The 24,911-nt window shown below is 33.5% G+C and overlaps 3 protein-coding genes across 3 annotated transcripts; 2 read left to right on the top strand and 1 right to left on the bottom strand.

Annotated features, from left to right (window-relative positions):
- The first annotated feature begins 146 nt into the window (after window positions 1-146).
- On the top strand, window positions 147-1,182 carry RpL36A (ribosomal protein L36A). Its single transcript, XM_065359526.1, has 4 exons — window positions 147-305; window positions 651-824; window positions 897-1,013; window positions 1,092-1,182. The coding sequence occupies exons 1-4, from the start codon at window positions 303-305 to the stop codon at window positions 1,110-1,112; spliced, it is 315 nt and encodes a 104-aa protein (XP_065215598.1). The 5' UTR covers window positions 147-302; the 3' UTR covers window positions 1,113-1,182.
- Window positions 1,183-1,188: 6 nt separating this feature from the next.
- Window positions 1,189-2,292, bottom strand: CCDC53 (Coiled-coil domain containing 53). Its single transcript, XM_065359524.1, has 4 exons — window positions 2,059-2,292; window positions 1,803-1,967; window positions 1,640-1,732; window positions 1,189-1,567 (listed from the first exon to the last, which is right to left on the bottom strand). Exons 1-4 carry the CDS (start codon window positions 2,071-2,073, stop codon window positions 1,373-1,375), a joined length of 468 nt encoding a protein of 155 aa, XP_065215596.1. The 5' UTR covers window positions 2,074-2,292; the 3' UTR covers window positions 1,189-1,372.
- Window positions 2,293-2,512: 220 nt separating this feature from the next.
- On the top strand, window positions 2,513-24,570 carry snama (something that sticks like glue). The gene is made up of 18 exons (XM_065359522.1): window positions 2,513-2,880; window positions 3,009-3,239; window positions 3,308-3,395; window positions 3,482-3,512; window positions 3,583-3,636; window positions 3,712-3,800; window positions 3,877-3,982; window positions 4,119-4,243; window positions 4,321-4,487; window positions 4,567-4,770; window positions 13,512-13,806; window positions 13,896-14,074; window positions 14,153-14,296; window positions 16,694-16,766; window positions 16,894-17,436; window positions 17,542-17,676; window positions 21,515-21,706; window positions 21,802-24,570. Exons 2-18 carry the CDS (start codon window positions 3,074-3,076, stop codon window positions 24,326-24,328), a joined length of 5,118 nt encoding a protein of 1,705 aa, XP_065215594.1. The 5' UTR covers window positions 2,513-2,880; window positions 3,009-3,073; the 3' UTR covers window positions 24,329-24,570.
- Window positions 24,571-24,911: the final 341 nt, after the last annotated feature.

Raw genomic sequence — 24,911 nt, 5'->3', positions numbered from 1 at the left:
GAATTATGCGTTTATTTTTTACGTTTAAATTTACAAGTTATTAGTAAAAACATGCAACAAATTGAAATTGGTTCTTTATTATTTAAATAAAACGTTTTTAAATTTTCCGAAAATAGTAGCTTCAAATTGGAACATGACGAGAAAAACACCTCGTTGATGTTGGTGGTTCAGATGAGCCATCGAACCAAACAGCTTGATAAAATTTCAATTTTGATCAAAATCGACTTCGAAAATTTTGATCACGTTGATATTTCTTCAAAGTTGGAATTTATTTGTGAAGATCTTCAAATAATCGTATAAAAATGGTATGTAAACTCTATATTCATGTTTAAATATTTCAAGCTTCTAAAACCGCATTCTTCCTTTCATTTTCGATGGTTCTCCATCAAGTGTTTCCATCGAAAGTGTTATGGATTCGGCGAGTACTCATTTTCCGTTCTGAATCCTTTCCAAGATTCAATTCGTTTCCTTCGTAAACTTCAAATATTCATCATTGTTCACTGTTCAGTTTCTCGATCTCTTTCCGGTTTCATTTCTATTATATGTTTTTGTATCTCAACATTATTTACTATTTCTAACTTCTAACCGGTGTACAAAATCGAGTGTGTCTGTATTCTACCATTGTAATTGATTGTAATTTTTTGTTACAGGTTAACGTGCCAAAACAACGTCGAACTTACTGCAAGAAATGCCGCGTGCATAAAATGCACAAGGTAACTCAGTACAAAAAATCGAAGGAAAGACCAGCGTCCCAGGGACGTAGAAGATACGATCGTAAACAACAGGGCTTCGGTGGTCAAACCAAGCCTATATTTCGAAAAAAGGTATACATGTTTGTTATTCTTGTTTCATTTGTATCGAACGATTCCTAATTCGTTATCATTTTTATTTTCCAGGCCAAAACAACGAAAAAGATTGTATTGAGAATGGAGTGCTCCGAATGCAAGTACCGTAAACAGATTCCGTTGAAAAGATGCAAGCATTTCGAATTGGGTGGTGATAAAAAGAGAAAAGTAAGTCATTTTCATCTATTCACATCAAAGTATCGTCGAAAAGATCTAACGAAACTTCTTTTGTTTTGTGTGTTACAGGGACAAATGATCCAATTTTAAATTTCTTTTTAAGGTGTAACTATTTTTGTTTATTATATGCCAACTTTGTATAATAAAACGTATTGACGTATTAATGTTACTCTCTTCAACAAAATAATATATTTGAACATTTGAAATGGTATAGATGATTATAAATCATGAAAAAGGTTATAAAAAAATGCAATATAAGTAATATGTAACGAGAGAAACTCGATAAAGATCTGTGGAAAAAAAACGATACATTACATGATTATAAAAATCACAAAATTGGTATGGGGGCATTAAGGCAATTTTAGTAAATCTGGATCAAATCCTTCGAGTTTCATCTTATTTTTCACAGCATTCAACGGTACTCCAACTTGATACATTTTGTAATACTTCTGAAGTTCTGCTGGTACCTCTTCTTTTGTATTTTCGGCAGCCTCTGCGTGCTGTTCAGTACTATCAATAATCACTTCCGGAGTCTCAGTCTGATTCTAAATGAGGGATTAACCGTTACTTATATAATTCAATTAATTTGAGAACTCATGAAGCAAACCAATACTAACTGTGGAAGATGTAGCAAGCGTTGAGGAACTCTCTTCAGGTGCAGATGTTTTGAGATCATTCTTGGGTTCTTGTAGATCGGGTATACAGTTCAACTAGAAAAGTTCAACCGATAGGTAATAAATGTATGCTGTTGTGATAACATGAAATAAACTTTCGTATTACTTTCATTTCTAGAAGTTTTAAGGACGTTTCTAATTTACGCATTCTTTTCTCTATCTTCCACAACGAATCTTCTGTTGAATTGATGAATTTATTCAGAAATGAAACTGTATCAACGATGAAGTAATTCATAAAGGTGACGATTCGTTTTTGGTGAATAGGAGGTATCTGAAAATGAATGCAAAAATTGTATGAACTGGAAGGAAATTCAAATTGTACTATGTAGTATGTATTTGAGACATGCCATCGAATAAAATACCTTTTGAATGTCCATAGTGTAGGCGCTTTATGAAAGAGTTTCGGTCATAGAAATGGCTCAATTTATGTCGGAATGACAACGAAAAGATTGGGAAAACTTTTCGACAAAACCAAAATTACTTGCACAAAAAATCAAAATTCAAAAATATTTTTCAAAAATTTTGGGATGATAAAAAATTGATAACGATTAATGTGACGTCATGGTGCGATGGCAAACAAGAAACCAGTATTCCTCTTTTTTTGCTTTTTTTTCATTTTTAAAAATTGATAGTTCATTATTTTATAACGAATAATTCAAAATTTGTACTTTTATTGATAATTTTAGGTTCAATTTTGTAAATAATTCAATTTATATATTTAAAAAAATGAAATAAAATTCTTGCGTGGCGCGCTGAAATCAGATGCATACGTTTGGCAACATAGCTAGTCGTTGTCAACGTTGCGGCAGCCATTTTGATTTCTTCCCCTCCGTCGTTGCACGCACCGCTTGTTTTCATTTTCATTCTTTCATTTCTTTCATAAGTTTTCATTATTTCGTTCTTTTGAGTGTGTTCCATGTGTTCTTCGTCTGCTAAAATAATGGAATATTTTCATATTTAATAAAACGATTATTCAATTATTCATCCATTTGTAACGGTAGTTTTGTTTTGCGTAGTTTCATTGTAGAAACTAACTCAATCGTATGATCGTTGCGTTTCAATTTAGAGCGAATTTCTGATGATAATATTTGTTCAATTCTAAACGACTCGTGGATAAAACAATCATTGATATTGTTTTTACAATTCTGAAATTGGTTGAAATTGAATCAACGAAGTAACTTCAAGTAAGTTTTTTTACCGTATGATTGGTTTTTCTCAGTAATAGACTTGTCATGATAACTTCCCTTCATGCGTGGTCAAATTGACTATTTACGATGAAATTTCCACTCAACACAATGTTATCATTTCACAGATTACGAAGCATCAAGAAGAAATGGCGTGTTATCCACTGGACTGGTAATAATTTAGCGTCACATCATGTCGGTGTATTACAAATTTAAATCGGCGTTGGTTCCCGATACTATTCAATTCGACGATCTTCATATATCTTTGCAAGACTTCAAAAAAGCTGTGATTAGTCAGAAGCAGTTCAGCAAAAATACCAATTTCGATTTACAAGTTACTAATGCTGAAACTAATGAAGGTAAATGTCGCGAATTCGCGTTCTATCACTTTTATACTCAGATTGTAATAATTTTCTTTGTTTTATAGTTTATTCGGAAGAAAATTCTCTGATTCCTAAAAATTCATCGTTGATTGTGGTTCGTGTTCCTATCGCTGGCTCGCAGAAGAAAACCTGGTTAGTTTTTTTTCATCTATTTCAACGTGTTGTCGATTTTTTTCTGCTGTAAACTAATATTTTTTGTATTATGTTTGTTATTTTAGGGATGGTGGAGAACAAGCCGGTTCTAAAATTGTAAGTTTAATTTTCATTACTCGAGTAGTGTCGCTATCGACGAGGTATTTATTTATATTTTTCTTCTTAGGGAGTTCTATCGTCCGATTTATTACAAGAGAATGCTGGAAATGTTGTTTTTAAGGTAATTGTAAATATTTATTCGCGTATCATGTTTTTATCAGTACTTGTCTTCTAATGTATAAATTTCTTACCGTAGTCTGCTGATTTGGTGGCATTAAATGCTAGTGAAGGTGATAAGATACAAGCTATGATGATGCAGTCGACTATGGATTACGATTCTTCAAAGTGAGCTTAATTTCATCGTCGATAATAATTCGTAAGTGTTCAAACAAACGTACTAATCTGTTAACTATTTTCACAGTTATATGAAAGTGAAAGGTGGTAGTCAGTTTGGAGATCCTCCGCCGGAATACGTTTGTCACAAATGTCAAAATACTGGTCATTGGATTAAAGACTGTCCTATAACGGTAAGTAGCAAAAAATCAATGAAGATGCGCATGCGTTTTACTTTCTTACCTTTGCAAGCATGCTGTTCGTTTAGTCTTATTGTTTTTACGTATTTATCGTTTGTAAATCGAATCTAATTTCGATATTCGTGTGCAGGTTGTTCCCGATCTTAAAAAAAGTAGTGGAATTCCGAAAAGTTTTATGACACCGGTGGAAGGACCTTCGGTTCCTGGTGCTCTAATGACTCCTACCGGTACATTCGCTGTCCCTACGATCGATTTGTAAGTTGACATTTTTGTTCGTTTGTTTTTTCTTGCGTTTCAAGTGGACGCGTAATTTACGTTTTGTTTTCCTACAGGCAAGCTTACAAAGAAGGTAAAAAAGAGAAACCGTTTATACCTTCGGAAGAAACTGAAGAGGAATCTAAACCTATTATACCTGAAGATTTGACATGTTCGCTGTGTCAAGATTTACTAACAGATGCAGTTATGATGCCTTGTTGCGGAGATTCATTCTGTGACGATTGTGAGTATAATGTTTTTCTTTTTTTACTCGAATTCTCGCACAATCGAGTATCGAATTAATGTAATTTTATTTTTCCAAGGTATTCGTAACATGCTTATCGAAAGTGAAGAAAATCAATGTCCAGATTGTAATGAAAAAGATATTTCTCCGGAGACATTGATACCGAATCGATTTCTGCGAAATGCTGTCAACAATTTCCGTAACAAGACTGGCTATCAAGGAGGTGGCCAACGTGTCAAGCATTCCGAATCCCAACCGGAACCATCGAAGTCTCCAGCTATCGGTATGAATCCGGATAACAATTTTACACTAAGCTTAAATCTAGTTCATATTAGTCGACTTATCGGAGAGATTTTCGTAATGTAGAGACTCAGTGAGCGAGAACGAATAAAAATGAGTAGTGAGATCGCGATTTATAAACCGATGAGTGAGTTTCAGAGCGGAAATGGAAAGAGTTATTTGAAGGTTATATGTTGAATTGAAGTATTCGGCGAGATTTTGCTACTGCTTTTAGTTACCAAATGTGTGACACGTCTATTAATATCGTTGATATTTTTTTCAAAATGTTTTAACCATCTTCGATTCGAGAGTATTATAACGCAGAGATGCTGTGTACAGTTTCGCCATTATATTTCTGCCGGATGATTTTGCATTCTCCCCTTGAGCGTTTTTAATCCACCTGTGATATTTTTCGATGTATTTTATACGTCACTAGTCGTGTATTTCGATACATTGTATCAATGTTTACGTGTTACCGAATATATAATTTTTATTCGAGTCTCTTTTTTCGAAAGACTCGAAATCGTAAGTAAATGAAATATGTTCAGAGATGAATTTTATAATAATCCCTCGTTCTATTGGTGTTATTAATATTGTCTTTGTATTATTCTTCTTTCAACGTGTATTATTTTTCCAATGTGTTGCTATATGGGATTATTTAAACCCTTTACCTTTTTTTTTTCTTTATCGAGTTAGATGATTTTCTGATTTATACGTTCATAAATATTTCAAAATATGTTACGTAAACGATGTTAAATTTGGAATAATGTGACGTTGTGGTATTTTAGTGTGATTATAATGGTTCAAATTGCGTGCATTATTGTGTTGGTAAAACGAGTTTATTGTTTAAGTAGTTGTGTTAGTGTTGTAGACTTTTATTTTTAAATTGGTTTTTCTGTTTGATAATTTTTTCTAGTCGTAATGATTTTAGAATACGTACTACTGTAGAAAGTTCCTTTTAACGTAATATTCGCTCAATCGCGTTTTTTAATGTTGCAAAACATTTTGCAAATTTTAATTTGGGGAAAATATCCCTCTCCCTTCCCATTTCCTCCGCGTTCAAAAACAAGGTTTTTTTTTTAAAATTCACATATGAATAATGATTGCGTAAATATTAAAGTTCAGAGTTTGATATTTTTCTGAAATGTATTTAATTTTTGCATTTTCATTTGTTTTTTCAATTCTCTTCTTCCTTGCCCAGACACTCATTGAAAACTCTTATTTCATTTGATTTTTTGAGAAATCGGTTTTAAAAAAGATTATTTTTTTTCATTTTCAAAAATAAATGAAACCTCGTACGTTCTAACATTCTGAAGCGATATTTTTTGGGCACCTAGTATTATAACGTTTAATTCGTATAATATTCGTTTTGTTTTTTTTTTTTTCACCTTATTCGTGTGATATTCTCGAACTTATCGCAGATTTTGTCATCTACCTACGTGTATAATTGTCTTGTAATTTATCAAAGTTACGTATCATTAAGAATATTTCAATTGGTATTCGTACGATTTGATTTTTTTTTATTGATTTGTTGAGAAACTATACATATTTCCATTTCGTATGTTTCCTAATGCTGCTATTATTATTGTTACAAGTTGATTTGGAACTAATCGTCTGTGTTTATTTTCGAATCATCATATGATGTTTATTTTAACTTGAAACTGTGTTGGAACGAAATAACAATCGCACGTGAGATTGAATTCTGATTTTAAAACCCCAAAAAAGACCACGAAAGATGAGAATTAATGGAACGTGTTCGATAATTGGCGAAATTCCAGCGGAATAATTTAACGGGATCGTCTATATTGTTCGTCAAGCTGCACTCGGATTATAAAAATTCTACGATATGTAATCAAATTGAAGTATGTTAAGTGATTGTAATTTAATTGGTAGCAAATTGGACTCGAAATAATCGAATCGATGTTAATATTGATAAGAAAACCATCAAATATTTTTTCAATAGGCTGTTAAAACACATCTGAATGTATTGTAATTAGCGAGTAAATATTTTCCAATGCAATCCCCCCCCCTCCTGACCGTTTTCCTATTTACCTTGATATTTATAAGTGAATTGAAAGTTTCGGTCATTTAATTATGTAGCTTAAAGCTTTGAAATTCAATTTTCATCTTTGATGTGTTGAAACAAATTTCAACCTGAAGTTTGCTCTGATTATGAGGGATAAATTAATGCATTATTTATTGGTTTAAAATGTTATATGGCTATGTTCTAGATTCAATATTGACTCTAAAATGTCCTTGAAATTTTTTCTGTGTAAATTTTTGAATTTTGATTGACCTAAAGTACCTTAGGGGGTTTCTTAACTTTTGAGATTTGTTCTAGAATATGGTTCTTGATTTCTTAGTAATTGCAGTTTGTTTTTATGTACCAATTTGGTTGCTTTTTAATTCGATGTTGATTTAAAAATTTTTTAAATGTACACAGGCCACAGGGTGTTCAGTAAAGTAATGCTATCTATTCTGAGATTTTACGTATATTCTGCTCGTTGATCAGCTTTTTGTTTTTTCGTTGAAACATGATGCTCTACTTCCCCCCACTGCCCTCCTCCACAATATCAATGCTCCAATTCCTTAAAAATACAATTTAACGATCCTTGGCGCCTTCTGCTTGTCGTTTTCAAGATCGTTGAAATTTTTAAAATCTCCAGACCTTTACAAATTTTTAAGTGAGCAATATCTGGAGTCTTTTATTGAAGACAGACTTGAATTTTTTTAAATCATTTTGTGAAGAGTGGGGGTTTAAAATAAAATGGATATTTAAAAAAAAATGTTGCTGAATAATAAAGAAGAAATAAAAATGAAAATTTTTTGTAATAATCGAAGTTCTGTTCTTACCTGTGTTTAGTTTCTCTTGAAAATTTTTCAACTAGAGAATTAATTGAAGAAAATTCCAATTCTACCCTTCTGTTTAAATTATCATTGGAGTTTTATATGTATTTTTGACAAGGAATCCTCCCTCGCCTCACCCTGTTCAATTGTAGTGTACCATCTAATTTCAGTATAAAAATGTTAGTATCTAGTCAACTTTTCCGAGTAAAAATAATTACCATAAATGATTTCTAAGTTTTATGTGTTCTTTTGACACTTGGTATGGTATTCTTTTCCATGTGAATTATTGTATTTGGGAAACGGATTTACGTACCTATTTCATGACTGAAGAGTTGCACTGTCAATCGATTCTTCGCTAATGTGATAATATTGTCAACTTTGTGATATTTTTTTAAGTTGTTCGTTGAATGATTTTTTTTTTCCAAAGAAACGTATTTTTTCCTCCTTTTATTTCTGTTTACGAAATAAATGGTACTGATAAGTACGAGTGATGTTTTTGTTTTTAATTACGTACTCTTGTAAGCGGTATTTTTCACCTACTCTTTAAAGGTCTAAGAATAGCTCGGATCTTCGTTATGGATGCTGAAGACGTCGTGTTAGGATAAGATAAGGCACACTGGATAGTTTTAGATAATTGAGGACTTCGGTTTGGTGGAATTTTTTTCCATTAGAATGATTGTGTGTTGTGAGTTTAAAGTACATAGTTATATTTTAAGTGGTCCACTTTGTGAGCCGTTAGCACAGTTATTCATTAAATTAGGAAATTATGAACTTCATTAGTAGAAGGTTTTTGAGAAGATGGTGTTATTTATTGAGAAAATAGATAATGTAGGGTGAGATTGTGAGAATAACGTAATTTTAGATTCGACAGTGTGCGTTGATGAGATTATTCGCGTTTTATAGTAAGTTTCATTCAAATTTGTTATTTTAAAGTACACAGTTTCTCGAAAATTTTGCTCGCAGTGTCAGAAAACGCTAAACTTACGTATTACTGTGTTCCTACAAGTACATTTGCATTTTCAATAGACAGGACATCCTGTATGTGTTTTACTTGTAAATATTTTGAACGGTTTCGACTTTTTTTTTGTTGGTTTCTCTCAAGATTTTGTCATGCGGGGGCAGACTATTCATTTTTTTGAAAAAAAAGTTAAATTTGAATCAATTTTTGGTTCAGAAAAATTTGAATAAATTCGGAATTTCTTATCACAGAAAATCAATTTTTGGGGGAAGAATTTTGTGGTGTCTGGTTCCGATTTGGATTTCACCGCGATTTTTGTAAGGATATAATCTGGACCTCCACCTCCTCCCCCCCCCCCCATCAAAATTTCAGCTATTCAAATTGTTTTTTTGATTTTTGGTAAATTTTTAAAAACTCAAAACTAATCGTTTTCGGCTATTTACGATTTTTTTGAAAGAAAACTATGTCAAAAAATTAGTCCTAAGATCGATCAACTCCCTCGAACCATTCTAGAGCTTCCAAAATGAGTTCCGATTTATGCAGAATTTTTGAATTCCTCCAAAAAAAAAACTTGAAAATTAATTTGGAAAACTAATAGTCAAGTTGTGGTGTATTTTCGATCTATTTAATGAGTTTATCCTCAACCTAAGAATATTCAAAAGATTATTTTAAGCTGATTTCGGACACCTTGATTGTTTTTTTTATCATTATTTGAATATGTTGGCAAAAAAAATATGCTCTCGAGGTGCTCAAAATTGGTTCAAATGTAGGTAAACTCGATAAATAGGTCGAGAATAACCCATAACTCGATTTATGGCTTCCCAAATTCATTTCCAGGTCTTTTGTAGAAATGTAAAAATTCTGAAGATATCGAAAATCCCGCAGGAAGCTCCAGACGAAGAAATTCGGGCCGAATGAGTCGATATTAGTTTCAAGATTTATTTTCATCTTTCTTACTGATCAATTTTTTTTTCAATTATACATTGCTGAAGATTATCGATTTTGGATTTCTTTAAAATTCTCCAAAAATCGAGAAATCAATTAAGACAGCTGAAATTTTAGTTACAGGGGTTTCGTACCCTGTTTTTTCCAAGAAAACGTTTAGGAAAATGAAGAGAAACTAAATCGTAGAGTTGGAAATGTTCCATTTTATCAAGATCAATGCACTTTTTTGGATTTGTTTTTGAGATATTTTGAGTAAAAGTTTGAAGGTCAACTTGATTTGATGCAGAAAATCGTTTTTAAGAAGTATCGAAAGCTCTACCATCAAAGTTTTAATTAATTTTCTAGGAGTGCTATCAGTTTTTTATTCGGGGAGGGGCAGGGGGAGGTGAATGTCATAAGGATGTTGAATTTTATTGAACTTTTTTTTTTTTAAATCTGGGTAAGTGGGACCATCTTTACTCTTGTGAAAAATTTTTTCCCTCACCCCCTCAAGTTGCGTGTTTTCAGGAGGAAAAAATTCCCTGGAAATTAAATGGTCCGTAGAGCCCTCCCTCCCCCCTCCACATTTGAAAAACGTGAGAAAATCTAATTAAAATTGTTTGCTTTGAAATTCGAAATCTATCCGTCGGAATTCTTCTGAATAATCCTCTGTTCAATGATTGTCCTCTTGTGCAAATCCCTCCAAAATTGAAAAAAGAAATGAAATAAGTGAAAAATTACAGTGAAAATTCTTTAAAGTTTTTAATTTCTGTGTCAGAATTCCTCAAAACAACCCCTCCCCCTCTCTTTTTAAAGAATAAACTCACCTTATTCCAAAAATAATTTTGATTCCTTTGTACAGAGCCCTCACCAATGAAAAAAATGGAATAAAATTGAAAATTTCAAATTTCTGTATTCAAATTCCTCTAAATTAGGTCTTTTCAAAGGAAACCTTCGAATGGTCCCTTGAGCAATTCAACTCCTCTATGTGTCTGTGTATCAAAGTATGTCAGCTGTACACTTATTTTTGAATTACATTTCGATTTTCTTTAATTTTTTCAAATTTGAGAGCTTCATACAAGAGAACTAACGTTGTTTGGGAGACCAAGGAAAGTGGTTCTTTAAAAGTAGGGTTACTTGAAATGAAGCAATTCTGGCGTAGAAATTGAAAATTGTTGATTTTTTCTGGCTTATGGGACTCGACAGTACGGAGATTCGGAAGAGTTTTTTCTGAGTGAGAGAATTTCTGACATCAAAATTGCAGTGGGTTCTTTTGGTGCATTGTACGAGGAAACTTACAGCTTATATTGCTTTAAGCTGGGCAAAGTTATTTCTGTTTTTATTTCAACTTTGGGGGCCCTGTACTGGAAAAACAACGTTGTTAGGGGTGTCGGAGGGAGAGGGTCTTGAAAAAGGGAATTATTTAGATGAATTCTGTCGCAGAAAGGAGGAGTATCGATAAGGTCATATTTAGCACCAGACAGTGTTATCGACTTAACCACTCTTAAAATGTTGTAATGAATGCCCCAAATACGAATCCGTGGTTAGTTAACCCAAAATGACCATTTATGGGCTCCAGGGGTCCCCAAAGTTGCGAATAAAAAAATAATTTTTGGAACCACTGAGTATTATTTTCAAAAACTTTTTCAACGTAAAATATCTGTCAAACATTATACGAGGCAATTTTTCTATTTTCGACCCTCGGGGGCAGAAATTGGGGGGGTTTTAATTTTTGAAAAATTTTGGAACCACAATTTTGAACCGACCCCTTTGAACCCCGCTAAAAAGCTTTTTACAGATTATTAGTATCACTAAAAGACCTCCATCCTACCAAATTTTGAGCTCAATAAAATATAGCGCTGGTACCCAAAAATCCAAGTTCCCAATTTTTTGTAATTTGGATTTTTTGGGAACCCCTGGATAGTTGGAAACCTGCGACTTCGTTGAAATCATAAAAACGTGATTTTAACGTTTTTGTCGAAGAGTAAAATCTCAGAATTTGGCCCAAAAAAGCTCAATTTTGAAAGTTACTGGTGAAATCGAGTGAAAAATTATCGAGCTCTTGCTAGTGTGTTCCAAATGTAAATTCTTTAATTTATTTGAAAAAATATGCATAATTGCATTTTTCAGGGGTGCCCAAAGTGGGGGGCTTTAAAAAAAGGGTTCAAAATTACGAATATACAGGGAGCTTAATTAAACTTTTTCACCTAGGTAATTGAATATATGCCTCAAAACGTTACGTTTGGTGCAAATCGCAGGTTTTCAGCTATCCAGGGGTTCCCAAAAAATCCAAATTACAAAAAATTGGAAATTTGGATTTTTGAGTACCAGCGCAAAATTTTATTGAGCTCAAAATTTGGTAGGATGGAGGTCTTTCTGATACTAATAAACTGTAAAAAGCTTTTTAGCGGGGTTCAAAATGGTGGTTCCAAAATTTTTCTAAAATTAAAACCCCCCAATTTCTGCTCCCGAGGGTCGAAAATGGAAAAATTGCCTCGTATAATGTTTGACAGGTTCAAACAGATATTTTACGTTGAAAAAGTTTTTGAAAATAATACTCAGTGGTTCCAAAAATTATTTTTTATTCGCAACTTTGGGGACCCCTGGAGCCCATAAATGGCCATTTTAGGTTAACTAACCACGGATTCGTATTTGGGGCATTCATTACAACATTTTAAGAGTGGTTCAGTCGATAACTGTCTGGTGTCAAAAAATGGCCTTATCGATACTCCTTCTTTGAAAATTTTAAATCTAGATTTTTTTACTAGGCACATTTTTTGATTTTTTTTCTCAATGAGGGAGACTCTCTACTTCACTTTTTGTGCTTGGGAAAAAATCAAATAATAGAAGAATCCTTTTCTCACAAAATACAGTGAATTCAGAGGTGGGAGTATGAAACTGCCAGATTTCAAGATAAAGACTAGCCTGAAACATACAATATGTGGGTTTTCCTGTACGCTGAAGTCACAATTCGAAGAGGAAAAGGGGTATTGACTCGTTAAAAAATCAATTGAATGGAGGATTTCAAGTTTTAAGTACTCGTGAGTTTTTTGGTCAATATTTTTGGGGGGAGGGGAGGGGAGGGGGGTGTTCTCATGATGTGCAAATGATGTGTAGTTGAAAGGAGATATGTATTTTTGAAAATTTGATTCTTTATGATGAAAAGAAGGGGAGAAAAACAAAAAAGTGGAAACAGAGAATTGCCAAAGCAATCTAGTTTGAGAGTACCCCCCTCCCTTTCCCCCGAACATCCCGTGAACTACACTGTTTTCAGATAGATTCTCAAAAGAATGAATCTTCTTACGCAGAGGGAACTCATCGATCAAAATTGTCATTCAAATATAACCCCCCCCCCTTACACAATAATGTTTTGCGATGAGTAAATGGTTATAGTGTGTGGAAACATAGCCATTTGAAATAAGCAAAAAATATGCTAGGCCTTATATGTATATTCAAGTTCAAGGTAAATTTCAATCCTTTATACCGGATTGTTTGCGAGTACCTATTTTGAATTTAAAATATTGTTCTGATTTTGTGTATTTTGCTTTCAGAATCGTTAGTCGATTTTCTATTCAGTTCGTTTTACAAATCCTCATTGGGTGTCGAACTGAAGTCCTTCTAATTGATGGAATTTTAATTGACCATCACTGATCGATTAAAGTCCCAAATTACGTACGCTACAGCGATTGTAATGCTCGCTGACTCCCTTATTCTGTATTGCTAAAATAATGATCAGAGTGACAAAATGCTAAGAATGAGGCTTAGTAATATTTTTTTTTTATATATATACTACCCTATGGTAATTTGTTTTAGTCGATTTGTAAACGCGAATGGACGTCGCTGAACAGTCTTCAAAAAACAAGGTATTCTTTGAGCTAACCTGTCATCGCTGACAACGAAGAAGCACGCGATTATCTTAAGAAAATGGGGGTCTTCGTATACCTTTAAAATTGGGGGAAAAATTCTAACTATATGGAGTATTAATATTGTTTTTTTTTTCTTTTTATTTAATTTAGAAAACGACGACGTAGAAATCATTGCAACCATACCGAACGAAGTAGGAGTAGTACCCAAAGATGAAATTGAGCCACAGAAGGAGATGGGAAGTGCTATCGCTGTACTGGGATCTTCGGTACAGCCTTCGTCGCAGTCGATGCTACATCGTCCTATGCGTTTACCAACCAACGGTACGCAGAATAAGATGCCTACTATTCACGTAGAGCGCAGGCCTCCGATGGGCAGACCATCGCATTTAGCGAACGAAAGCAGCAGCGGCGATGGCGGTGTTGACAACCAACGTGGTTTGATCAAGTGAGTGAGAAATTTCAGGCTTTTTTTAAAATATTGAAGATTAGTCATCTTTGAAAATCATTCTATGTATTTTTTTTTTTATGTTGCAGTAACGGTATTAAGCAAGAAAGTGCGAGAAATGTAGATAAATCGTCGCCTCCACGTATACCTCATGGGCCTCCTCCAGCTATACAGGATCGTAATCGTTTAGGTGGTCCACCGAATTCGGCTCCGGGACCGGGTGGCTATAATCAACAGAATATCCCTGCTATAGGAGCACCTTCTTATCGTGAGTTGGCCTTTATGCCTACGAATGCGCCAGCCATGTTTGACTGTTGTTGTTGTAACTCGTGGTATAATTTTTTAGCTCCTGGAGTACCTCCTATGATGTCGAATTACGGACCTCCTCCGGGTGTCAATCCGATGGGAATGCCTCCGCAACATATGGGCAATCAAGGCAACGTCAGGATGTATCATTATCCGGGCCAGAATATGTATAATCCTCAAATGAGTAAGTATAATGAAATGATCACGTTATGTATTATGAAATCGAGCTAAGAAATTTGTATGGGTGGAAAGTAAGCTAGTTTTCGTACCAAAAATATGGGTTTTACCTCAAAAAAGTTGAAGTATCAAATTATACGACGACGCAACGATTGGGGAGATTTTTGTCGCATCGTTCAGAGTGGAGGAAGTTTTGTTTTTAATGTGGGAGCTGAAAACACGTATTTTCTTGTCTTTTTGAATATAATTTTTTTCAAACGCGATCTCTTTTTCAATGTCCAAGTTTCGCTTTCTGCCAAGAGAGTCTCGCTTTTGGTCAAATTTTCCAAAAAGTCGTGTTTTTTGTCAAATATGTAGGTACATTATTGCTTGAAATTATTGTCGTCTTTTTGGCGAAAAATTCCAAAAAAATCATTATTTTACCAAGCTATTTCAATAGGTAAAAGTTACGAAAAAACATCTATTTTTTGCCAATAATTCCCAAAAAGTCTTGCTTTTCGCAGAAAAATTGTAAAATTCTCGTTTTTTATCAAAGTTTCTAAATAGTCTCGCTATTTACTCGAAATTGCAAAAATTTCCATTTTCTTCCTTAAATTGCTAATGTCTTACTTTTTTGCCAAAACTTGCTAAAAATCCTCACCTTTTACTAAATTTGTCATAGTTTCACATTCAGCCAAAAATAGCAAAAAGTCTCACCATTTATCACAACTATCATAAAGTCTCATTTTTTACTAAGAATTTTCTAAAAAATTTCAATTTTCTGCGAAAAATTCCAAAAAATTTGATTTTAATAACTTCACCAAAATATTTTCAAAAAATCAGTTTTTTTTCAAAAAGTTGCAAAATACTTACTTAGTCTCACTTTTTGGGCAAAAATAGTAAAAATGAATCATTTTTTCGCTAATATTTGTCGAAACTCAAAAGTTCTTTTTTTTTGCAAAAATCGCCAAAATTGATCAAAAGTTTTTTTGTTTTTTTTTTTGGTGATTTTTTTGTGATTGAAAATGTTTTGCACTCATTTTATAAGTTTTTGGTTACTTTTTGATAATTTTTCAGACTTGTTTGGTTACCACAGTAACATTTTTTTTGGATTGGGGGGGGGGGGGAGAGGGGATGAGCACGAGACCTAAAATCAAAACTGGAAATTGGAATGAGTCATTTTTGAAAAAAAATTAATCAAAATAGAATAAAGATAAGGTGATAAGATGGAAATGAATTAAAATAAATTGAAACAACATTAAATTTTGAAAATACATAATTTTGAAAAAAAAATAACTTGAGTTGAATTGAAATCAAATCAAATCAAAATAAATGTAATCAAATCATATATGAAAATGAAAATAAAATTAAAAGCTTAATAACATTTGGATAAAATCATAAGTCCTGCTTTTTGCTAAAATCGCCAAAATTCCGATTGCGTTTCATCATCAGATTTTAATTGGGATGGTTTGTTTCGTACTTTTTTGTTTACAATTTTGCTCAAAAAGTTTTTTCAGTGATTTTTTTCTGCTTTCAAATGTTTTGCACTCATTTTATAATTTTTTTGGTTACTTTGTGGTCATTTTTCAGACTTATTTGGTTACCAAAGTAGCCTTTTTGGGGGGAGGGGGGATGAGTACGAGCCCTAAAATTAGAACTGGAATGAGTCATTTTAAAAAAAAAATGAATCAAACTGGAATAATGATAAGATGCAAATTAATTAAAATAAATTGAAGCAACATTAAATTGAAAAAAATAACCTAAATTGAATTGAAATGAAATTCAATGTGAATTAAATTAAGTAAATTGAATCGAAACAAAATGAAACTAGAATGAAATTAAATTAGGGATGAAATTGAACTCAGAATAAATTAAAATCATATCAAGTTGAAAAAAAGATCAATAAAAATAATCTAAAATAGAAATTAAGCCTAGATTTGAAAAAATTAAAGTAAGTACTTGACGTGGAAATGTTTGGCATAAATTCGAGTTCAAATGAAAATAAGATAAAATTGGAATAGTTCTGAACCAAAATGATATCATATACTTGAGTTGAATTCAGTTAATGTTCAACAGCGTCCCAGTTAATTTCTATGTAAATGTCAACGCTTCCAAATCCATAAATTTTCTGCAAGTCTCGTCGTTGCCAGTGTCGCTCAACTGGTCTGAAGGGTTCCTTTCCTCTTCCTGACGATGCTGAGACCATATTTCGAGAATTATTCCACACTTTCATTTGTTTTGTATCAATAAAAAAACTATAGTTTAAAAATGAAAAATTTTAAAAATGGATTTTTTCAATTTTTTAATAGATAGCTTTCTTTTGCCCTCTTTATACTGATTTTGAAATTTCAAAAATAAATTTACAAAGTCCAATTTTATAGTTGATAATCTCAATATGTAATTAATATTCTCGGTTATGTTTCAGATGACCGAAGTTTCCGATCTGGTCCAAACAGAGGAGGAATGCGAATGCAGCACAATGATGGATACCGAGACCGGTAAGCTCACCTTTGATTTTTCTCCCTTTTCATTTCTGTACTCTTATAATTTTTTTCATTTTTATCGTCCTCATAAACTACAATAATATCGCCATATCTATTTACATGTTCTCTCGTAATTTTACAGAAACAACAGCAACAACAATAACAATAGAAATATCGTCGACGATCCTTTGGAAGCGTTCGAGAGACTTTTACGCGAACAAGATAGAAAGAGGCGTAATCGACCCAGACGTTCGAGAAGCCGATCTCATTCTCGGGGTAAATCTCGTTCGATATCTAGATCTCGGTCTAGATCGCGATCCCCGATGAAGAAACGTTCCAGCTCGAAAACTCCGCCGTCGATGCGTAATGAATCAGAATTCAGATCACCGATCGGAGGGAACAGGAGTAGATCCAAGAGTCGCAGCAGGCAACGTTTGAGATCTCGTTCTCGTAGCCCTATGCAACGTTCGGATAGTATTTCACCGATGCATGCCTCGAAAAAGAAGAGAAGCGTGTCGTTGTCGCCTCAGGGTATGAAAAAACGTAGTCGTTCGTCTAGTCTGAAAAAATCGCTCAGGATGAATCGCAGCAGATCTAGATCCAGGTCGAGGAGTAGATCGAAAAGTATTAACAAATCGAGGAAAAGGAGAAGAACTAGGACTCGTAGCCGGTCTATTAGTAGTCGGTAAGATTAATGTGATTTTGAATCATTAAATGTATAAATTTATATTGTACCTAGTTATTTTATGATGTATTATTTACGTGTTTTTTTTTCTTGCAAATTTTACAGTAGGTCATACTCCAGAGGTAGATCGTACTCGAGATCAGTTAGTCCTAGAAGTAGGCAATACTTTAGTCCAAATCGTACGTCGTCGCATCGTGTCCAACGCAGCAAGAGTCCTCGACAGCTTACGAGTAGTTCCAGGTGAATATTACGAATGTTTATGAGTCTACAGTCCAACTGGCATGAAGTGTTTTGTTGATTTGTGCATATTTTCGCGACCCAAAAAATTAATTTGGCTTTTGGTGGGCAAATATGGGTGTGAAATGTCAGAAAATGCAGATTTTAGATTTTCACAGTCACACAATAATGGAGTGGAGCTACAACCCTACTCGTTTTCTGAATGGCTCAAGCCCCAAATTTTTTATGGAGAATTTTGAGTCCAAAATTAAATCATGATTTCAGAGATTTTTGAAAATGGTGTCATGTAAAGGATGAAAAAGAGTAGAATTATTTTTCAACATTTTAAAAGAATTTTAAGCTCAAAATATTGAGTCATGATTTGGGAAAGTGTGACGTGACCTATCAAAATGGGTGCAAATTTTACGAAAAATTCAAATATTTAGACGAAAAAATGTTTGAGCAATTTTTGAAGACGAATTTCAAGACCAAAATTGGGTCATGATTTTTGGAATTTTTGAAAAAGGGGTCATGCGGCCTATCAAAATGAGTTGTTTTTTTGCAAGAAGTTCAATATTATTCCTACCAAAAAATACGTATTTTGAACATTTTAAAAGAATTTTCATGATGAATCAAAATTGTGGTAAAAAATCAAACACGTTATCTAAACTTTTTTAGGCAGTTTTGAAGAGTCTTACAACTTGTTTTCTTTTGGAAATGTTTCACTTATTTTTTAAATAAGATTCTAATAATTTCTAAAGCATTTTAAATTATCGATTCTTTCTTATAATTTCAACCTATTTTGATACACTTTTTTTGTTTTTTTTTTATTTATTTTTTTTTTAATATATTGTTTAAACAGTCACAAGTATATCCCTTCTTCGATAGTTTCTAAAAATCAACCAAATTTAAAGGCTGCAATTTTTCAATTATTCTTTTAAGAAATGATTTTGATAAATATTTTTGATTTTTTCTTGAAAATTAGCCAAATTTGATGAGTTGCATGGCACTATTTTTTGTATTAAAAACCTTGAAAACCATGACAAGGTTGGTTGTGCTCAAAACCCTTCAAAAGTGCTCAAAAAAGTTTTAATTGAAATTACTGATTTTCTGTCAAAATTTTACCCCAAGTTTATTGATCATCATTCGACACTTTTTTTGATTAATGCCAAAAAATTGTGACTCAATTCAAAGCTATAAATTCTTCTAAAATGATTGAAGAGGCATTTTTGTCGAAATATTTGAATTTCTCAAAAAAATTTAAACCGCTCTGACCTGCCACTTTTTCGAAAATCCCAAAAATCTATTTTGGACTTGAAAATGTTCAAAAAGATACTTCTGAGAAAATATTCGAATTTCTCGCAAAATTTCATCCCAATTTGATGGGTTGCATCGAATTTTTTCAAAAAGCACGACCTAATTCTGGCTCAATACTTTTCATCTAAAATTGCTTGAAAATCATTCTCATTCAAGTGTTTGAATTTCTATCAAAAATTTGTCCATTTTGATAGGCTATAATAATGAAATTTTTCAAAAATCTCAAAAATCATGATCCGAATTCGAACTTAATTAACCTTTAGAAATGCTCAACAAATATTTTGGTTCAAATGTGTGAATTACCACTATTTTTAATTGTCCTAATGAGCTCAAAACTCTTCAAAAATATTTTTAAAAAAATAAAAAAAAAACATTTTCTTCGGAATATTTGAATTTTTTGAAAAATTTCCAACTCATTTCGACGCGCTACTTTTTTTGAAAATCCCAAAAATTATGATCTCGTTATTTTATGAAAAGACATGTTTGAGAAAATATTCGATTTTTTCGCAACATATTTCACTTCATTTAGATAGGTTGCGTTGAATTTTTTCAAAAATCTCAAAAATCATGACTCGGTTTTGAACTTAATTAACCTTCAGAAATTCTCATAAAATATTTTGGTTCAAATATATATGTAAATTACCATTATTTTCAATTGTCCGAATGAGCTCAAAATTCTTCAAAAATATTTAAAAAAAAAAAAAAAACATTTTCCTCGGAATATTCGAATTTTTCAAAAAATTTCAACTCATTTCGATGTACTACTTTTTTTTTTTGAGAATCCCAAAAATCATAACCTCATTATTTTGGGCTTTGAATTCTCCAAAAATTCTGAAAAGACATTTTTGAGAAAATATTCGACTTTTTTGCTAAATTTCACTTCATTTTGATTTGATAGGTTGCGTTGAATTTTTTCAAAAATCACAAAAATCGTGACCTATTTCTGGCTCAATATTTCCCATAAATTGTTCAAAATACATTCTCATTCAAATGTTTGAATTTCTATCAAAATTTCACCCATTTTGATAGGTTGTAATTTTTCAAAAAACTCAGAAATCATGACCCGATTTTGAGCTTAATTAGCTTTCAGAAATGCTCAAAAAATATTTTTGTCCGAATGTTTGAATTACATTACCTAGTATCATTTTCAATAGTCCTAATGAACTCAAAATTCTTTCAAAAATTCCAAAAATCATGACCTCATTTTGGGCTTTAAATTCTTCAAAAATGCTAAAAAGACATTTTCGCTAAAATATTTGAATTTTTTGAAAAATTTCAACCCATTTTGACGTGCTACTTTTTTCAAAAATCCCAAAAATCATTCTTCATTTTGAGCTTTAAATTCAAAAAAGACATTTTCGCTAAAATATTTGAATTTTTTGAAAAATTTCAACCCATTTTGACGTGCTACTTTTTTTTAAATCCCAAAAATCATGTCCTCATTTTGAGCTTTAAATTCTCCTAAAATTCTGAAAAGACATTTTTGAAAAAATATTTGATTTTTTCACTCCCAAAAATTACGATCTCTTTATTTTGGGCTTCAAATTCTTCAAAAATGCTGAAAAGACATTTTCGCTAAAATATTTAAATTTTTCGAAACATTTCTACTCATTTCGACGTGCTACTTTTTTTCAAAAATCCCAAAAATCGTGTCTTCATTTTGAGTTTTAAATTCTTCAAAAATGCAAAAAAGACATTTTTGCTAAAATATTTTAATTTTTTGAAAAATTTCACTTCATTTTGATGGGTTACATTGAATTTTTTCAAAAATCACAAAAATCATGATCGAATTCTAGCTCAATATTTTTCAAAAATTGCTCTAAAAATATTTTTATCGGAATGTTTGAATTTCGATCAAAATTTCACCCATTTTGATTGATTGAATTGGTTTTTTTTAAATCCTACAAATCATAACCCAATTCTGGACTAAAATTCTACATTTTATTTCGAATCGAATTTCTCGCTAAATGTCAACCCCATGCTAATAAGTTGCTTAGTGCTTACATATTGTCTTTTTCAAAAACCTCATTCAAAATTCTTCAAAATATTTGCATTTTTCTCGAAATTTCAACCAAAAACTTATTCCAGAAATAATGACCCAATTTTGAGCTCAAAATTCTTCAAAAATTGTCAAAAGAAATTTTCGTCAAAATAGGTCGCTTACACTGTGTTTTTCAAAAATTCCAAAAACCAAGACACAATTTTCAGACTGAAAATTCCTCTGAAAAATCTAAAAGACATTTTCGATAGAATATTCGGATTCCTCGCGAAATTTCTACTCATTTTGATTGGTCACTTGACACCTTTTTGAGATTATGAAAACTTTAAGTATCTCACCCCCCCCCACCCCGAAGTGCAATTGTGAAAATCTAAATGCCAACTCAATTTTTTAAACATCAAAAATGCTAGTCAACTTCTATTTCCACTGTTTTTTTTTTGCCAGTTGACGTATTCGAATTTCGAAAAGCTTATATTCTGACGAGATTTCAAATTGTTCTTCAAACTATCGGAATTTTATTAAATGACATAATATTTCAAATTACAGGTATCCTCCGTCCCACTCGAATTATAATAAAGACGGTTCGCCATTCGTTCCTGCTGCACCTTATCACGAATCTAACGAATACCGAGGTGGATCTTATAATAGACGAGGTGGACGAGGCCAACGCTTCCACAGAGGAGGCGGTCGATACTCGAACAACTCGAATCAAAATTACGACTATGGAAAATACGACAGGTACGGTTTCGAATCGGTGTTTCTAAAAACACCCCGCGCGGATTTTCAATTTCAACCATTCGACCATCTCTAACGTATTGTTTTACTTTTTACAGATACGGTAACGAACGATTCGTGGATGATAAACGTTACGTGGATAACCAGAACCAGAAGCAATACTACAATAATCCTAACGACCATTCGAGGAATCGTAAAGACGTTTATTATCAGAACACAATTGACCCGTATAACCAATACCAGTCTTACCCCGAGGTAGCTCCGCCGGGCACATCCGAATCCATACCTAGTCTCGGATACCACGCTAATTTATCGTACGACGACTCGAACGACGTGTATCGGCGCGATAAATACCATTCGTCGGATTACCCTACGTCAGAGACGGTGTATCATCACCAGTCATCGAATCTTAAACCATTGTTGGAAGAAGACTGGTCGAAGTCTTCGAAAGACCGCGATCACGATCATTACCAGAGAAAATCTCGAGAAAAATACCACTACTCGGAAACGGATCACGAACGCAGCAGACACGACAATAGATCGGAAACTGATCACGATCGAAGACACGAAAGCAGATCAGAGACGGATCGCGATCGAAGACACGAAAGCAGATCAGAAACAGATCGAGATCGCGATCGAAGACACGAGAGCAGATCAGAGACAGATCGGGATCGGGACCGAGATCGGGATCGTGGTGATCGCAAACACGATAGCAGATCGGAGGTTGATCGCGATCGAAAACACGACAGTAGATCGGAAGTGGATCGCGAACGCAGACACGATAGCAGATCTCGTTACGCGTCCTCGTCTCCTGTTCGTAGCAGCGAGAAGAAACACAGATCTCACGGTCACAGCACCGATAAAGATAAATCACGCGCCGAACGTTCCAGTAAAGCTGTAAGCGTCGATAAACACAGCGAATACGATCGCGTCTCCGATTCGAAACTCGAGGTGACTCCGGAGAAAGAGAAATCTCGCAAAGAAGACGATAAAAAAGACGACCACAAGGAGAAGAAAGATAAATCCAAACGTAAGAAGAAGAAAGACTCGGACGGCGATAAAAAGAAAAAGAAGAAAGTCAAGACGAAAAAAGAAGAAGATCATAAAACGATCGTCGTTGAAAGTAAATCCCACGTACAACAAGATAAACAACCCGAAGACGAACCAATCAACGATAAAGTTTTAGAATTAGATATCAAAGAAACCGATCTATACGACGTGATAGACGATACAGCAAAAGTGGATAGCAATATAATCGAGAGTTACACGCTGCTGGACAGCGATATATCCGAAGAACACGTCGGTTTCGAGAAACGACCCGCGAACTTTAGCGTGGCACCGGTACCCGAATTATCGAAATGGGAACGAGACGAAGACAGTTCGGACGATACGAAAATACTCATCTCCGATTCGTCGTACGAATACAACGATACCAGTAAGAAAGTAGTCACCAACGAGATTCTGAAACGAGCTGAAAACCGAGTATTCCATAACGCCGCCAAAATACCAGCCAAGTCGACCGAGCCGAAACCCGACGCTTATAGTAAAGATAACGACGATTCAATCCTACCGGAGAACCCCAGAGAAGCTAGAAAGTCTGGTAACTCGCTTCAGATAACCGTACCGGTTAGCAAATCAGAAGACGAAAGTAAATCGTCGGCATTCGGTCGTATTTCCGCCAAGGATAGACTGGGCGCCAAAGTCGACGATAAGTATTCCGGTATCCGTAGCTTGGTCGAGCCGAAAAAACCATCGGTAGCTTTGAAATCGGTCGTAGATGTGAAATCATCGTCGTCGAAAAGCGATTCGCATCATAAATCTGAGAAACACGACGATAGCAAGAGTAGTCGCAGCAAACACGAAGATAAAAAACACACCGAAGACAGGGACAGGGATAGGAAACGTAAAGAAAGTCGTCACGGTGGTGAGTCGTCGAAACATCATTCTTCGAGACATCGCGATACCAAAGAATCTAGAGAGAAAGAGAAAAAACGACGTAAATCGTCCGACGATGAAATTAGACCGAAGAAAGATCGCGAAGAAAAACGTTCGCGCGATAAAGACCTACCTCGTAAAGAACCGTTCGCCGAAAACACCGATCATAATGTTCCAGAAGTTAAAGATACAGACGAGTCGATCAACGATGTCAAAACGATGCTAGAGAAAAAACGACCTTCGCTGGACGAAGCCAGTTTCGAACCGGACTACGATCTGACTTCGGAATCCGAAGAAGAAGGCGAAGCTAAAAGCGCAGATGAAGACAAACCGCCCAAGAGATTAGCTGTATCCGAACCACCCACCAAAGAAACCAAACCCAATATCGACGAAGAGTTGATTAAGAAATTCATCGAACACACGCGTCAGTCTAGCTCCGAAACAACTTCAGATTCCAGTACAGATTCGTCGGTCGAAAGGAAGAAACACAAGAAGAAGAAAACCAAGAAAAGAAAGAAGACGAAAAAACGTCGTAATTATAGTAGCGATTCCGATTCGGACGAATCTTCCGATAGTGAGTCTGATTCGGATACTAAACATAAACGTAGTAGTAAGAAGAAACATAAACACAAGAATAAGAAAACATCATCGAGGATAGTTAAGAAGAAAAAGAAATCTAAGCATAGGTAGTACCTATGATTCTGTGTGAACATATATTTGTATATAAATTTTTGTAATTTAGAACTATGTATGTTATCGTTTTTATTCGGTTTCAATTATATTCATGTTGATTTTTTTTGTCCCATTCTTATGCTCTTTTTAATCATTATTTATATCTGTATTTGATATAATTGTTTGAACTCTTTATGTACTATGTTTTGAGCCCCCTGTGAAATATTTTTTTAAATTATATACTTTATTTCTTCGTAAAATTTGTTGTTTATTTTTGTTACGAGATATGTATCTTGAAAATTACCTACGAGATCGACCTTATGGAATTTTAAATAATCGTGGAAGGGAAAAAACGCAGAAACGTCTTTTATGACACACTTGGTTATTTTTATATGCGTATAAAATGAAAAAAAAGACGGATAACTTCGAATTGGATGTGTAAGTATAAGTAAGTATCAATTTTTTAATATATTTGAACTACATTTTGAACATTTTCTAGAGAGGGTTTGTCAAAATTGAACTTCTAATTTGAACCAAATTTGTCCGAATTTTTGTATTTTATCTGACATGTGTAAACAAATTTAAATTTCAGAAAACCAAA

This window comes from Planococcus citri, chromosome 3 (assembly GCF_950023065.1).
Source record: "Planococcus citri chromosome 3, ihPlaCitr1.1, whole genome shotgun sequence".
Taxonomy (NCBI): domain Eukaryota; kingdom Metazoa; phylum Arthropoda; class Insecta; order Hemiptera; family Pseudococcidae; genus Planococcus; species Planococcus citri.
This window is presented reverse-complemented; position numbering and strand designations above follow the sequence as displayed.